Source organism: Macaca thibetana, chromosome 12, assembly GCF_024542745.1.
Source record: "Macaca thibetana thibetana isolate TM-01 chromosome 12, ASM2454274v1, whole genome shotgun sequence".
In the NCBI taxonomy this organism is placed as follows: Eukaryota; Metazoa; Chordata; class Mammalia; order Primates; family Cercopithecidae; genus Macaca; species Macaca thibetana.
In genome coordinates this window covers 77,657,609-77,671,905 of record NC_065589.1, presented here as the reverse complement: position 1 = coordinate 77,671,905, position 14,297 = coordinate 77,657,609, and the positions used below count along the sequence as shown (strand labels likewise).

Here is a 14,297-nt window from a genome sequence, read left to right as displayed (position 1 = left end):
TGAGTTATTTACTCCACAATAAAGGTAGACCTACTGATGAGAAATGTCAGGACAACCTTTGTGTATTTCAGTTACCCTCAGCGAAGTGTTACCAGCCAGGATTAGTGTATTTCTGGTGTTGGTAACAGAATCATGTGAGCCTTGTAGATGATAAGTCCTTGTTTCTCATAGAATCATGAAATGCTGCTCTCTTTCAGACAGTCGTCTTTGGGGAAGAGAAGGGTTTCTTGCAGAGGTCTGTGGGTCCTGTGCTTCTCTTTCACCTCTCTGCCTTGTTCTTTCACTCATTAATTTCTTGACAATTTATTTTCCTTAATAACTCTAGTTCCTTCTGTTTATCTTCCTCTGTCAATCCTTGCATCCAATGCAAATCCATCACCTGCTCTGAAATGCCACACTGAAGGGAGGTACTCTTAAAGACCTTCCTTCTTTTCCACTCTTGTTTTATCCTTGGCTTACACAACTGGCGAACAACTGGAGATGAGGACAAAAAGCACATAAATTCCAAAGGTCACTGAAATCACTTCCTCGTAGGTTACAACTCCTGTGTCTTAAGTAGAACTCAAATAGAACATAAGCATTGAGAATAGAGGTCTGAGTTGGAGGTCAAGACATCACTTACTTTTATTTTTCTCATCTCTAAGAGGAAAAAGATAAAAGTCTACTTCACAGACCTGTTGCTAGGAATAATGAGATAATTTATGTACAGTATTTAGCACATTACCATGCCCAATAAATGTTATATATTTATAGCATTATTTGTAATACCTCCTCTTTCAAGGAATTATGGGAATTGTTCTGTTTGTCAGACTTTGTTTATGGAAATTATGTCTTTTTGATGGCCTAATTTTTCTTTTCCTTTGTTTCTTCATCTTTTGATAACATACTATTAGATGCCAACAATTCATACTAATTGGAACTAACGTAATAAGCTATCCTCTTCATCAGTATTAGAAGTCTTTGAACATGGCATAAAAATATGCCCATTTTGGCTTACAGGTCCATGATTCTCTAATGATAATACTGCAGGAAAAACATTAGATATGGAGTTCAACTTTTTAAAACTGTCTTGACGTTGGTGACCAATAATTTAAAAGAGGTTAGAGCATTTTAAGGTGACTAAAAGTGTACAAATGAAATTGTCATTTAAGAATGTCTGTTCATTTGCTTTTCTCCAATTCAGATATTTTAAATAAGAAGTGTTGCAAGAAAAATGTAAACAAATATTAGGTATAAACTAGGAACTTAGTCTTCTTTTATTTTCTGAATCAGGTGGATGATATTTTGAAGTCTGGGTGAATGATAAATGGTAGAAAAAAATTAAATAACAGTCAGTATCCACAACTTAATGGAGGTAAAATAAGGCTTACTTACTTTTATCTCTAACAATTAAAATAATTTTGAAAATCAAGCTGCCAAAATAAAAGTATGGATGTTATGATTAAAGCAATGCTAGAGAGACATATTACTGAGAAATTATGTGTCATTGGTTTGTTGTTACTAGCCAAATGAGTGCCTAACTCAAGTTGATTTCATAAAGAATTAGTGTGTGTATGTACTTGTGTGTCTGTGTGTGTACATATGTATATATATATATTTATATACACATGCACACATATCTACCACATGACATGTTGCTAGTTTTACAACTTATTTTAAAACAGCTAAAATTTTCTAGACAAGATTAAACATTTTCCATAAAAATAAAATTAAAATAGTTACCTCAAAGTTTTTTTTAACCCTGGAAAGATGTGCTAATGTGATATAAGAGTTGTTCAATAATATCTTACCAAAATTTTGTCAGAACTCCATTAAAAACAATTCAAGAACATAATGGTCTAATTTCAACACTGGCATCATTAACCTAACATATTTATGGAATATTCACTATATGTTCTGTTTTCTGCTTAAGTATATGAGTTAAACATAGTTTAAATAGTTTACTCAAAGAACGTGCCATTTGTGTCATTGATTTCATACTCTATGACATACATATTAATAAGAACATAGGAATCCACAGACAGAAATAATAGCATTCCTATGGTGCATTAATAAAAACATGAATTTTCTATGTCTAGGACATGTATTCATTATTTGGGTGGGTCTTATATTTCAGGTACTGTTCTGTGAACCACATTTATGGAAGTGATCAAAACAGGCAAACATCTCTGCCTTCATGGAATTTACATTTTGTTGGAGGAGGCAGACAATAGACAACATAGTATGTCAGCTAAGTACTACAGGGAAAACCAGAGGAGGGGACAGGGTGTGGTATTGAGGGTCAAGGCCAGCCTCAGTAAGAAAGCAGCTGTGAACTGTGATAAGAATGAGGGAAGTGAGCCATACGGAGCCCATGTAAGAGATGTCCAGGCAAAGAGATTAAAAGGTGGACACCTCCGAAGGAAGGGACATGCCTACCATGTTTGAGTAATGAGAAAGAAGACAAAATGAGAAAGAAGAAGCAGAGTGAGTGAGAGCAAGAATAACATCAGAGAAGTAAAGGAGTCCAGACTGTGAGCATTGTGAACACTGGGGGAGGCATAGACTTTATTCACAAGGAGATGGGTAGCTACTAAAAAGTTCTGAGAAGAAGAGTATGTGATATGACTTACAGTTGTAGAGGATTGCTCCAGTTTCTGTGTCATATAACCCTATGGTCTTGAAACTGGGATATTGTATCCCTAGAGGCATGAGATGGCGTACCTAGAGGTACACAAAATCCCAGGATCAGTTAGGCACATCTTCCTTAAGGATAAAATTTACCCTCAAGACTATGGGGAAAATGATTTCTGTGTTAAGAAAAATATTTAAATTTTATACAAATTATCGTAAAATTCCCATGATTTTAAAGATAAAGTATCAATAATATTTCATATTTGTGGCATCTTAGGCTTTAATCTTAAGGGTTTAAGCTTCTTGGCCATCAGGAGTAATTTGTTGAAATTGTAAATTAATGTGTCAAAATTATTATAAGTATGTGCCCTGAGAGTTTAGGTATCTTATGATAGTGCAGGAAATTTGTGAGATGAAATAGTTGAGTGTATACATTAAAATAATTTGATCTACCAAGTCTCTTTAATTATTTATTTGTGCAGTGTTAAAAACATATTTTAAAAGCCAAACTAATACATCTTAATAATGTTGTAGAAATGGAAGTAAGGTAAAATTTAAGGAAATGGGTTTGTTCTTCTGACTTGCTCATTAATACTGGATAAGTTACTGAAGAGTGGGCTTTGGTTTCCTCGTCTATTTAATAGTGTGGGAACAACCTAATGTTAAAACAAACTATGCAGTATAACTTTAGCACATAGAAAATAAAATATTATGAATCCAGAGAAAGTGTTGCTTGTGATCATGTATTTTATTAAATGTATTTATCAGCATTTTGGCTTCTGGTGAACATGTGTATATACATATTTTGTGGATAAAATATTACTTAACTATTTTTATATTAGATACTATCAATTATTCTGGTTGATCTAAGGACTTTTAATGGTAAATTTTATATCAAATCTTTCAAAGACAGTATTTCAAACCTGTTTAAGACCTAGAACTCACCATGAGGTCTAAAATTGGTTCTCAGCACCATGGACAGCGTTACTGCAATAGGAAGTTAAAGATCAATTTGGCCCCAAATTAAAATGATATGGTAAAAAATTGGGAGAAAAAAATGCCTATCCTTTTACTTCAAAATTTAAAAAAAGGTCCTGGCCTTCACAACTGTTCATAAAAAGAATAATTAATTAAACGAACATATATTGAGAGCATCATATGCACAGTAAAACTTGGATTCTATAAATGGTGTCATTTACCAAATGAATTCTTTTGACAACTTAATTTTCTCTTATCTCTCTGAGAAGATGTAACTACACACTATAGTTTGCTACTACAATCATCAAATTTCATATTGCCTATAACTTGTCATCTGTATTTTTGTATTTAGCTTAGATTAACTAAAGATTTTTCAAGTTTGTCTTTAAGTCATTTAATTTTTCTGCCTTAACTTTAACCTTTCAGCATTCCTCCAAGCAATAATAACAACACAAAGTGTTATGTGTTATCTTCTCTAGTGACAAAAACTTATACTTCTCCACAAAGAGATGTGATGTTCATTAACAAAAAGCTTGACATCTAAAATCATTTTATAGGAGATACATGTTACTTTTTCAGATGGCATATAAAGTTAAATAAATCTTAAGTTTTCAATGATGGGAAAAGCTTCCATTCAGTTTAAACATAATGTAAATAAATTTAAATCCCCAAAATACAATCATAATTCTAAAAATTCATACTATAATTCTTCTTAAATGTTTAAATTATAATTAATTAAGGTTGTTTATTTCAAATACAGTGGAATTATGGGTTGTACATCATTTAATTTTATGTGCTAACTGCTACATACCCAAAGGAACATGAATTAAAATGGTTCCACTTTTGACCAGGAGATGGAGCTGTCATGTAAGATGCTGCCTTTATTTATTTATTTTTCTAATTTAGCATGCTGTTTTCTAACAGACATTGGGTACCATCGAATGAGTGTCAGAACAGAAAGCTAAGGTAAAGGAGGGAGGATGCTGTGGTCATCCTTTCTTGTTTTTTTCTTCTTTAATGAGGATAGAATACATGTGAGATTTTACTTTCTACTCCAGTAAAAATTCTGAAGAATTGCATTGAAGACTATTATATTCAACACATACGTGGATTCTGTGTTATGATTTACATTTTTCTTTATTTCAGGTAAGCCAGCATGATTCTATTTTTGACTTATCCACGGATTGTTATCTATGTTAAGAATGACATTTAATATAAGATGTGTGCTTTGTTAGCTTGTATTCAGATCTAAGAGATTCAAAAGCTCTAATTCTAGCTGTTGTGCAATTTAAAATCTTCTTAGGCTGAAATGAGCTCTGACTATGACATACCGTATTTTATTATTTATTTGGCTTTCTAGCTGTTGGTGTCTGTCTCTGGCTGTATTTGTTTACCATTTAAAGGTAAAGCTTTCAAAGTGAAAGATGGGCTTTCCTTTCACAAGGGAAATACTGCTCCTTAATGCAGTGAACAAATTGTAGAGATATAATGAAGCAGATTAACATGGCAGTGGCTCTGCCAAAGCCCAGGGCTGAGCCTTCTGATTGCAGCCTCAGAGGCAAGCCAGTATTCTGAGTCCAAAGGCCTTTTGAACAATTTCTGCTGGCTACGATGGTACAGATTGTTTATGTGTTTATTTTTACCTCTTAGAAATAATACGTAAGCCATTTCTCCCACATGAATCAAGATTTATGTAATGTGTTTAATAGACTTGGAATGAGACTATAGACCCTCCCTCCTCCCCCAGTGTGGATGTGAGGAGTATGCTGAACACAAATTAATTGCCATGAAAATTGATTTTTTTCTATATTTTATTGGATTTAGGATAATAGAACTGTGGCCATTTTAAGCAGTTGATATTATAGAAGGTGCTCACATTTTAAATTATTTTAGGTCATGTGACATTATCTGTGTTAAAGAGTGGAATGACTCAGGAGGTAGAAGTTGCATGCAACAGCCTAGCTTCTCTCTGCTGCTTCTCGTGATTTCCCTTAAATCCTTGCTTGATTATTATCAGAATAATAGGAATAAAGACATATAGAAATCCTACATTTAACAACCACTGATTTTCATTTAGAGAAATTTAAAGAGATTTTACGAATATTTTAAAAATAGTTTTGTAAGATTGTTTTTAAATGCCTCACTTCTTTCTCCTGTGGAAAGAGCTCTGTGTGTGTGTGTGTGTGTGTGTGTGTGTGTGAGATGATGGAGGTGGCAGGCAGTGGGGGTGCATCAGGATGTTTTTATCTCAGTCATTGTTTTCCTATAAAAAGGTAGTTTTGCCATGACAGAGGTTGCGAAAGCTATGGGGAGTGATTTTATAAAATGGTTTGGACAAACCATGAAAAAAACATGTTTTTTAAATGTGTGGAATCTAGAGTTTGTAGTACCACATGGCTCCATATATATGGAGATTTTTAGAATTACAGATATTTAGCCATTTATCCCCATTATCATTTAAAGAAAAGCAACTGTAATTGAGAGATTAAGTGGATTTCCCAGAGTCACGTACTAAATTACAATCAGGCAAGGCTAGAACACTGATTGACAGTTCCATATCTTCCATAGCAGTAACGCAATTTATCTCTAGTGTGAACATATCAGGATGGCATAGAGCAGGTATGCTGATATTCACTGTGTTTGTGTGGGTGCATGTATGTGTGTGTGTTTGGTTGTATTCTGTAAAATAGAGTTTCTTTCAGTATACTGTTGCTCAATGGCATATTACATGAAGTGCTCAATTTTCTTAGGTTTCTTGTCAAAGCATCCAAGAAAACTGAATGACAACTATGGAAATTCTGTTTTTTAGTATGCCTTTTTCATTATTAGGTGGTGTATACTCTTCTACCCTATGCTCATGAATGATATGGATGGCCACATGACTCTTTCCCTCCTACCTAATAGAAAAGATTGTACATATAGGTTAATCTATTGACAACTATAAGAATATCATCTCATGTCCAGGCCTTTCTTCCTTTGTTCACTTACTAGGCACAGGCTTTACCCTACTTCTTCAATATCTTGAGAAAAGAAAGGGATTAAAATGTGTCATGTCTACATATATTTGTGGAATACTGCATATCTACCAAGCGCCCATGGTAGAGATTAAGAAATAATTAGTCACGGAGTTTACCTCTAAGAGGTTAACATGCAAATATACACATGCAGATACCACTATACCTCAAAATAAGGAATGAAGAAAGGTGAGAAAGTGAATGGGACAGGAATATCAGCACCTGTCTTGTGCCAGGCACCATGTTACATCCTGGGATTCAGAATAAAACAATAATGTCGATTTCTGTCCATGGTGAGCTCAGAGCTCAGAGGAAAAGATTTTAGGAGGATGTGACAGTTAAATTAGATCTTTAAGAGTGAGTTGGATATAAATAAAGAAAAACAGAAAGTTGCTTATTCCAGGTACATAGGTGAGGCAAGTAAATACAAGAAAATGGGGAACTGTAGGCATTGTATAGGAAAACTGTAGAGAATGGTAAATAACCCAATATTTTGAAGCTTCTGTTGTTGGTGTTGTTGTTGCAGTTGTTTTTTCTTCCCCTGGGGCAGAAAAATTAAGGATAATGAATTTGGCTTTTGGTGTTATGCATTTGACATACCGGCACATACTCATACACTGGGGTGTTCTATAAGAAGCTGAACATGTTATATCCATGTATCAGATTAGTGGTTAAGGCTGAATATACAGATCTGCATGCAGTTGTGGGCAAAAATTAGGTCACACATAGTTAAACATTAATGGGGAACAAAAGAGAAGTGAAGATGACTGGGGGCATAATCTTAACATTAGGAGAGTAAAAAAGTCTAGAAAAAGTATTATTAAATTGTGTGAAAACAATGTGAGAAGTTGATGGAATAACAATATCACAGGAGGCAAAGCAGGTAAATTGAATATCAAAATAGGGATAAGAAGCAATAGAAAACCCATAAAGGGGTTGGTTCATAACAGGATAGAGTAAAGATGATGGATTTAGTTATCATTATCAGGTCATAAATGAATTTTAAGAGAAGAGGTTTAGTTGAATGGCAGAGACAGGGTATCTGAGGACTAAACTGGACATGAGAAATCTGGGGATTATATTTAAGTTTTATGAAGTTTGCCAGGGAAAGGTAGGAGAGATAACATTTTTTACCTTGAGAAAGAAGGTACTATTGAGGGAAATTTAACTTCAATGAGGATTAGGAAAACCTAAGCCTTTTGTAGAGTAAGGTATGAAGTCAATAGAGAGAAATTGAGGAAAGAAGAAACAAAAGTACATCAAGGTCCTGGGAGAGACAGAAGGAAGGTTTGAAAATGCTTTTCCTTGACACAGGAGGAAAGGGTGGTTGATGATAATGAGCAAAGCTGGTGTAACTCACTTTGGGTGGCCTGTTTTTGGAAATTAAATCATTGTCTGTAAGATGAAGTATCTCCTCTATTTAAATCAGTTTGTTCCTCAGTAAAGACTATTTGTGGCATATGGACTTTCTGGAAGAAATAATTAATCCTCAGTATTAAAACACTTTCCTGCAGAATATATTTTAGTCACATTAATTCTTGAATTGGAGAATAATAACACTGTTTCACATGAAGCTTTTACATACTTCAGTTATCAACTTCTTATTCATAACCACCTATTTAAAAACAGGTTCTATTTAAAACTTGTAGTGAATTAGACCAACACATAACTATTATACCTATCTAGTTGATTATTAAGGGCTGGTTTGCCAGCATCTAAATTAATTATTCAAGTTCTTTCCTTCTTTGAATCCTTCAGTTTCATTAGCACTTTCACTAGGACTTGTGTAGAGAGAAAGTCAATGTCATGACCGGGTGCAGTGTCTCACGCCTTTACTCCCAGCATTTTGGGAGACCGAGGTGGGCGGATCGCCTGAGTTCAGGAGTTTGAGACCGACCTGGCCAACATAGTAAAACCCTGTCTCTACTAAAAATAAAACATTAGCTGGGCGTGGTGGCAGGCACGTGTAGTCCCAGCTATTCCGGAGGCTGAGGCAGGAGAATTGCTTGAACCTGGGAGACGGAGGTTGCAGTGAGCTGAGATTGTGCCACTGCACTCCAGCATAGTCAAGAAAGTGAGACTCTGTCTAAAAAAAAAAAGTCAATGTCAGGAACCTCCTTTCCTTTAGGGAAGTAGCTTTCTTATGGAGCGTCCTAGGAGAAGTTCCTTTTTTCTCCCTTTATTCTGGCAGTTACAGAATCCTTGCGTCTTCTTGCAGCCAATCTCCTCTAAGGTGAATGCATTCTCTTACATTCATCTGTCATGAAATGGCAGTGGGAAGCCTTAAAGAAGGCACAAGCACTGATGAGTTATATATATATTTTACTGATAATAATGAATACCATTGCCAATATAGTAGTGGCTATTGAAATATTATTTCTATTAGGAAAAGATAACCTGCATCAAGAATATGAGATGAAATTCTACTAAAAAATGAAAAGTGGGCAGGACACAGTGGCTCTTGCCTATAATCCCAGCACTTTGGTAGGTGGAGGGGGGAAGATCACCTGAGGTCAGGAGTTCTAGACAAGCCTGGCCAACATGGTGAAAACCCATCTCTAGTAAAAATACAAAAATTAGCCAGGTATGGTGGCTGATGCCTGTAATCCCAGCTACTCCACAGGCTGAAGCAGGAGAATCACTTAAACTCAGGAGGTGGAGATTGCAGTAGACTGAGATCGTGCCACTGCACTCCAGCTTGGGCGATAGAGAGAAACTCTGGGTCAAAAATAAATAAATAAATAAATAAAAAGAAAAGGAAAGAAGGAAAATAAAACCTGCTCTCTATAACACTCGTACGTTAGTGTTATCTCCTCTTTATCTATTTGGGTTTAGTGAAATTGGAGGTCAGTGGAAGGAGAGGTAGAGGTGGATTTTGCAAATCAGAAGTACAATTTTTTTCCTGGTAATGTTCCATTAAACTTTTCAGTCAAAACCTTTATGTGGAAGAAGACATAATTACTAACTACATTAATAATAATAAAAGAAAAAATTTTGTTGGGTAATATATTTTTGTTTATTAATGAAACATTTTAGAGAAATGGTTTAAGAATCAAAGATATTTAAGTATATTTTATTTATTGGAATGTGATAAAATATTTTTGATGGTAAAATCTATCCTTTCAGTTAACTGTTTGTACTTACTAAAATAATATTTAGGGCGATAAAATGATCTTAGGATGCAATTGCCCATAAAAAGTGCTTGAATTATTTAGATTATTTTTATAGTTTTAAGTTGTTAAGTCTTTTGCTGGTATCTAGGATTAGTTGGGATTATATAATGTTTTGAACATGAACATGTCTTGGTGTTATTAGCAAATAAGTATACAATTATGTGATTGTGTAATTACTCTGCTACATCTTGTGTTGTGTGATATGTATGGGGAAATGACAATGGAATAACAACAGTTCTCTTAAGCATATATGAAGGGTAGTGGTTGAAATATCATGAAAAAAGAAAGGGAGTTTATGATAATATTATGATAAAAGAAGACTGATACTATCTCTCTTCTCTGAATAAGTGGTATCAAAATGTGAAATATCTAAGGCCTGAAGCAAGCTGGTCAGGGCAATGGTGATGCTATCTCTGTATCAGCTCAGCACATCCAGCTAAAATATTTTCCTTCTTTTCTGTGTGATATGGTTTGGCTCTGGATCCCCACCCAAATCTCACCTTGAATTGTAGTTCCCATAATCTCTACGTGTTGTGCGAAGGACCAGTGGGAGATAATTTAATCACGGGGGTGGTTACCCTCATGCTGTTCTTGTGATAGTGAGTGAGTTCTCACTCGATCTGATGGTTTTATAAGGAGTTTTTCCCTCTTTGCTTAACAATTCTCTCTCCTGACACCTTGAGAAGAAGGATGTGTTTGCTTACCCTACTGCCATGATTGTAAGTTTCCTGAGACCTTCCCAGTCATGCAGCACTGAGTCAATTAAACCTCTTTCCTTTATAAATTACCCATTCTTGGGTATTTCTTCATAGCAACATGAGAACTGACTAATACACTGTGTCTCCCTTGGATTGAGCAAATGAGGGAGCCCAGCAATTGTCAGGCAGCTAGGATCTGCAAGAAATGCTTAGACCTACACTTACTATTTCCTGAATTAACAGTCCTGGAAGACAGGAGCCTAGTTATGTAGACAGGGTTACCATACAATGTGTCATCTAAACCAGGATGTAGTTTGTTAATAATTTCTCCACAAGAACAGGTATAAATCAAGATGGTTCCAGGTAAACTGGGATGCACAGTCACTCTACTTCTAAGGGTCAAGAAACTTTTACATTTAATCAGACTATTCAAATAAATTGTTCATGATTTTGGTGCCTAAGTGTTAGAAACCTAAAATGTGAAATGACCCATCAATTAGACAAAGGGCATTCAGCTAAGCTGCTCCAATTACTGGCCTTGACAAATCCATCAATTGAAGCCTCTAATGACTCCTGTTGAATCCTTAGGTATATCATCAGGAATGATGTCACTCCAATAATGTTAAGCCTGACTTCCCAGGGAATTCAATTGTGTGCAGAAAAAAACTGTTAGTAAATTATGCTGTTATTACAAACTTAGACTCACAGCATCATAAATCTATTCAAATATAAAAGCAAAAGCAGGATAAAATATGGATTCAAATTATTTTCACATTTGGATATGCATCTTTTAAGGAGTTTTCATGAATGTATAATCCTTAGAAGATAGGAATTTAGCTCCAAGAACCCCAGAATTTTCTCCACTGGCACTTTCTACCCAAATCTCGGTAATGTCAATATGCATATGTATTGCCTCTTAACAGACTATCCTGTAAATTACTTAAATTATTTTCCTCCAACAATCATGTTTTTTTAACCTTCCTCAGACATCCACACCCATGGTTTTATCTTGAAACTCTTCATGGCCAGTAACTGTGACCTGCCTATAATCCTTCCTTCACACATCCTACACCACCTTTCTAGCGCATTTCATCTAGAACTCCAACTCAATCCATTAACCACACCAGGCCTCTAAATCACTGATCTTGTCATACTTTGATAGTCTCTCAATTAATGTCTTCTTCCCTTTCCTTAGATAAATTCCACGGTCATTCATAAAAATCACTCCTTGTTTATACATACACACTTAACAAACTCCCCTCTTAGTGTTTTTTTTGTTTGATTGGTTTTTCGGTAACTGTCTGGCTGAATCTTCATCCTCATATTCAATTCCCACCTTTCTTCATGCCTGCACTTTTGCAGGTGGACACACACACAAGTGGATCCTTGATGATGCCCAGTAATCATGCCACATGTCCCTAGATCACTTATTCTCCCAGGTTCTTGTACTTACATTTCATATCTTTTCTTTTCTCTTCACACCACCAATATCTCCTACCTTGACTTCACTCTCAGTTGAAAACTTTGTTTCCTAAATCAGTGAAAAAATTGAAACAATCAGAAGAGATTTTTCCCCACAGGTTTCTATCACTACATGTGCCTTCCTACCAGGTTCTGCACCCACATAACCTGACCTCCCACCCATTACCTTAAATCAACTATCCCCATTTCTATCTAAAATAGTTCCTGCATCTGTGCACTAGATCCTATTGCTTCTTACACAAGGGCATTTCTAGAGCATTTTATTTCTCTCTCTCTCCTGCATTGGTAATTTTATCTCTTTATTATATTTGCATACAAGTATTTCATTATTGCTCCTATATTTGAATTTTTTTTACTTCCTTCAACTATCTTTTTTAAATTTTTGTCCTCTTTGCAAAAATACTTAATGAAAGTGTGTGCTGTATTCTCTGTATCTATGTCTCTCCTTCTATTCTCTTTTAAATCTACGTTAGTCAGGTTTTTACTCTTAACATTTTACTAAATCAGCTCTTGATAGAAATCTGATGATCACTCTATTGCCAAATTCAGTGGTCCATCCTCAGCTTTCATCTTACTTGACCATCCAGCAGTATTGGAAACAGTTCATCACTGTCTGCCCCTTGATACACTGCCTTCTGTTGGATTTCAGGATAGCACACAATTTTGACTCTTCTCTTAGCTTATTGTTCACTCCTTCACTCTCATTTTCCTCTTTACTCTGCCTTTCCAAACTTCATTATTTGAATGTCCCTGGTTCTGTCCCTGATTCTCTTTTCTTCTTTATCTACTTTCTTTTGTTCCCATTGAGTTTTGTGGCTTTAAATGCCATATAAATAATGATGACATCCAAATATTTACCTCCAGTTTTCTGCCAAACTGAATTTGTGGGTCTAACTGATTATTTGGCTGGGATATCTAGAAGACACTGCAAAGTTAACATCCCTAAACTAAATTTCTGATAGTCATCCCCAACCAACCTGCTTCAATCCCTGTTTTCCCCACCTTACTTTTATCAGGAGATAACTCTAATTTTCTCATCCTCAGGCTAACAACTCTGGTATCATCCTTGATTATTCTTTTTCTCTTATATCCCACATTCAATTCCTGAGAAATTCCTGTTGATTTCTACTTCAGAATATACCCAGGATCTATGTGCTGCCACCTTCACACTGCTACCCTGCTCAAGCCACCATCAAGTTTCTTGTGGATTTTTGCCTTAATTTCCTAATTGGACTTTATTCTTCTACTTGTCCTCACAATCTATTCTCAACACGGCAAGACAGAAGATTACGCCACATCCTGCTCAAAATTCTGCAAGTGATATCCAGTTTTCTCAGGGTAAAAGTCACCTGACAATTTCCAAAAAGGCTCTATTTAGCCTGGTCTCCATCCCGTTACAGTATTTCTCTGAATTTGTCTCCAGTTTTTCTTTCCCTCACTCACTTACACTATTTCTTGAATATTCCAGGAACACTTCAATCCTTTGGTCTGTTTCCTCTGCCTAGAATAATTTTGCCTTGGGCACTTGCATGACTAACCTCCTCATCTGTTTAAAATCTGAACTCAAATGTCGTTTCTAAATAATACCTACTCTTAACCATCCTATTTAAAATCTGAGCCCTCTTCCTCTAACCTCATTCTTATCATCTCCCATATTCTTCTATACTTTCTTTTCTTTGTTATCATTTGGTTTGCTTTGTTCTTTTTTTCCTTTCATTTCCTTTCTTTGCTTTCCTTCCCTTCTAACACATCACCTTATAGCATACTGTATACATTGTATTTCTCCTGTTGGTAATTTAAGCCCCAAATGGGCAGAGATTATTATGTTTGGTGTCCTGATGTTTCACAAATGCTTAGAACACTTCCTGATCTATAGAAGAGACTAAAAATGTTTGTAGAGTAAATTAATGAATCTTAGAAACTTAAATTTATTCCTTTAAGCATACTAAGGGGCACCATGCTTTCTCTTTCACTTTTATTGGGCTGATTCACATTTACAAATGACCCAGTGCAAATTGCCTGATTTTTCATTCAGTATTTACACCAATAGAAATAAAATGCATATTAGTGTTATAAAATCAAACCTTAAATGAGAGTAAATGTATCATTAATAGTTACTGAAGACCTTTTCCTGCTATGTATGACATTTAATATTTTTCTCTTATGACTTCATTGTTCTTTGTTTGCTTGTTCATCTTCTAGATTGTGAGCTCCTCAAAGTCAGGAACTTGGTCATCATATCTACCTCCCAAATATCACACCCAATGTCTGGCACATAAGAAGTTTTAAAAATCTGCTGTTTTAGTCATAGGATGAGCATACACTTAAAATTTAATATC

The 14,297-nt window shown here is 35.2% G+C and overlaps 1 protein-coding gene across 1 annotated transcript in view; it reads left to right on the top strand.

The window, feature by feature from the left end:
- Positions 1–4,509: 4,509 nt before the first annotated feature.
- The window catches only part of SCN2A (sodium voltage-gated channel alpha subunit 2), a 163,825-nt gene continuing 154,037 nt past the window's right edge, over positions 4,510–14,297 (top strand). Inside the window, exon 1 of the mRNA XM_050752895.1 lies at positions 4,510–4,737. Coding sequence (XP_050608852.1) covers positions 4,712–4,737 — 26 coding nt within the window. The 5' untranslated portion in view covers positions 4,510–4,711. The remainder of the gene's footprint in view (positions 4,738–14,297) is intronic.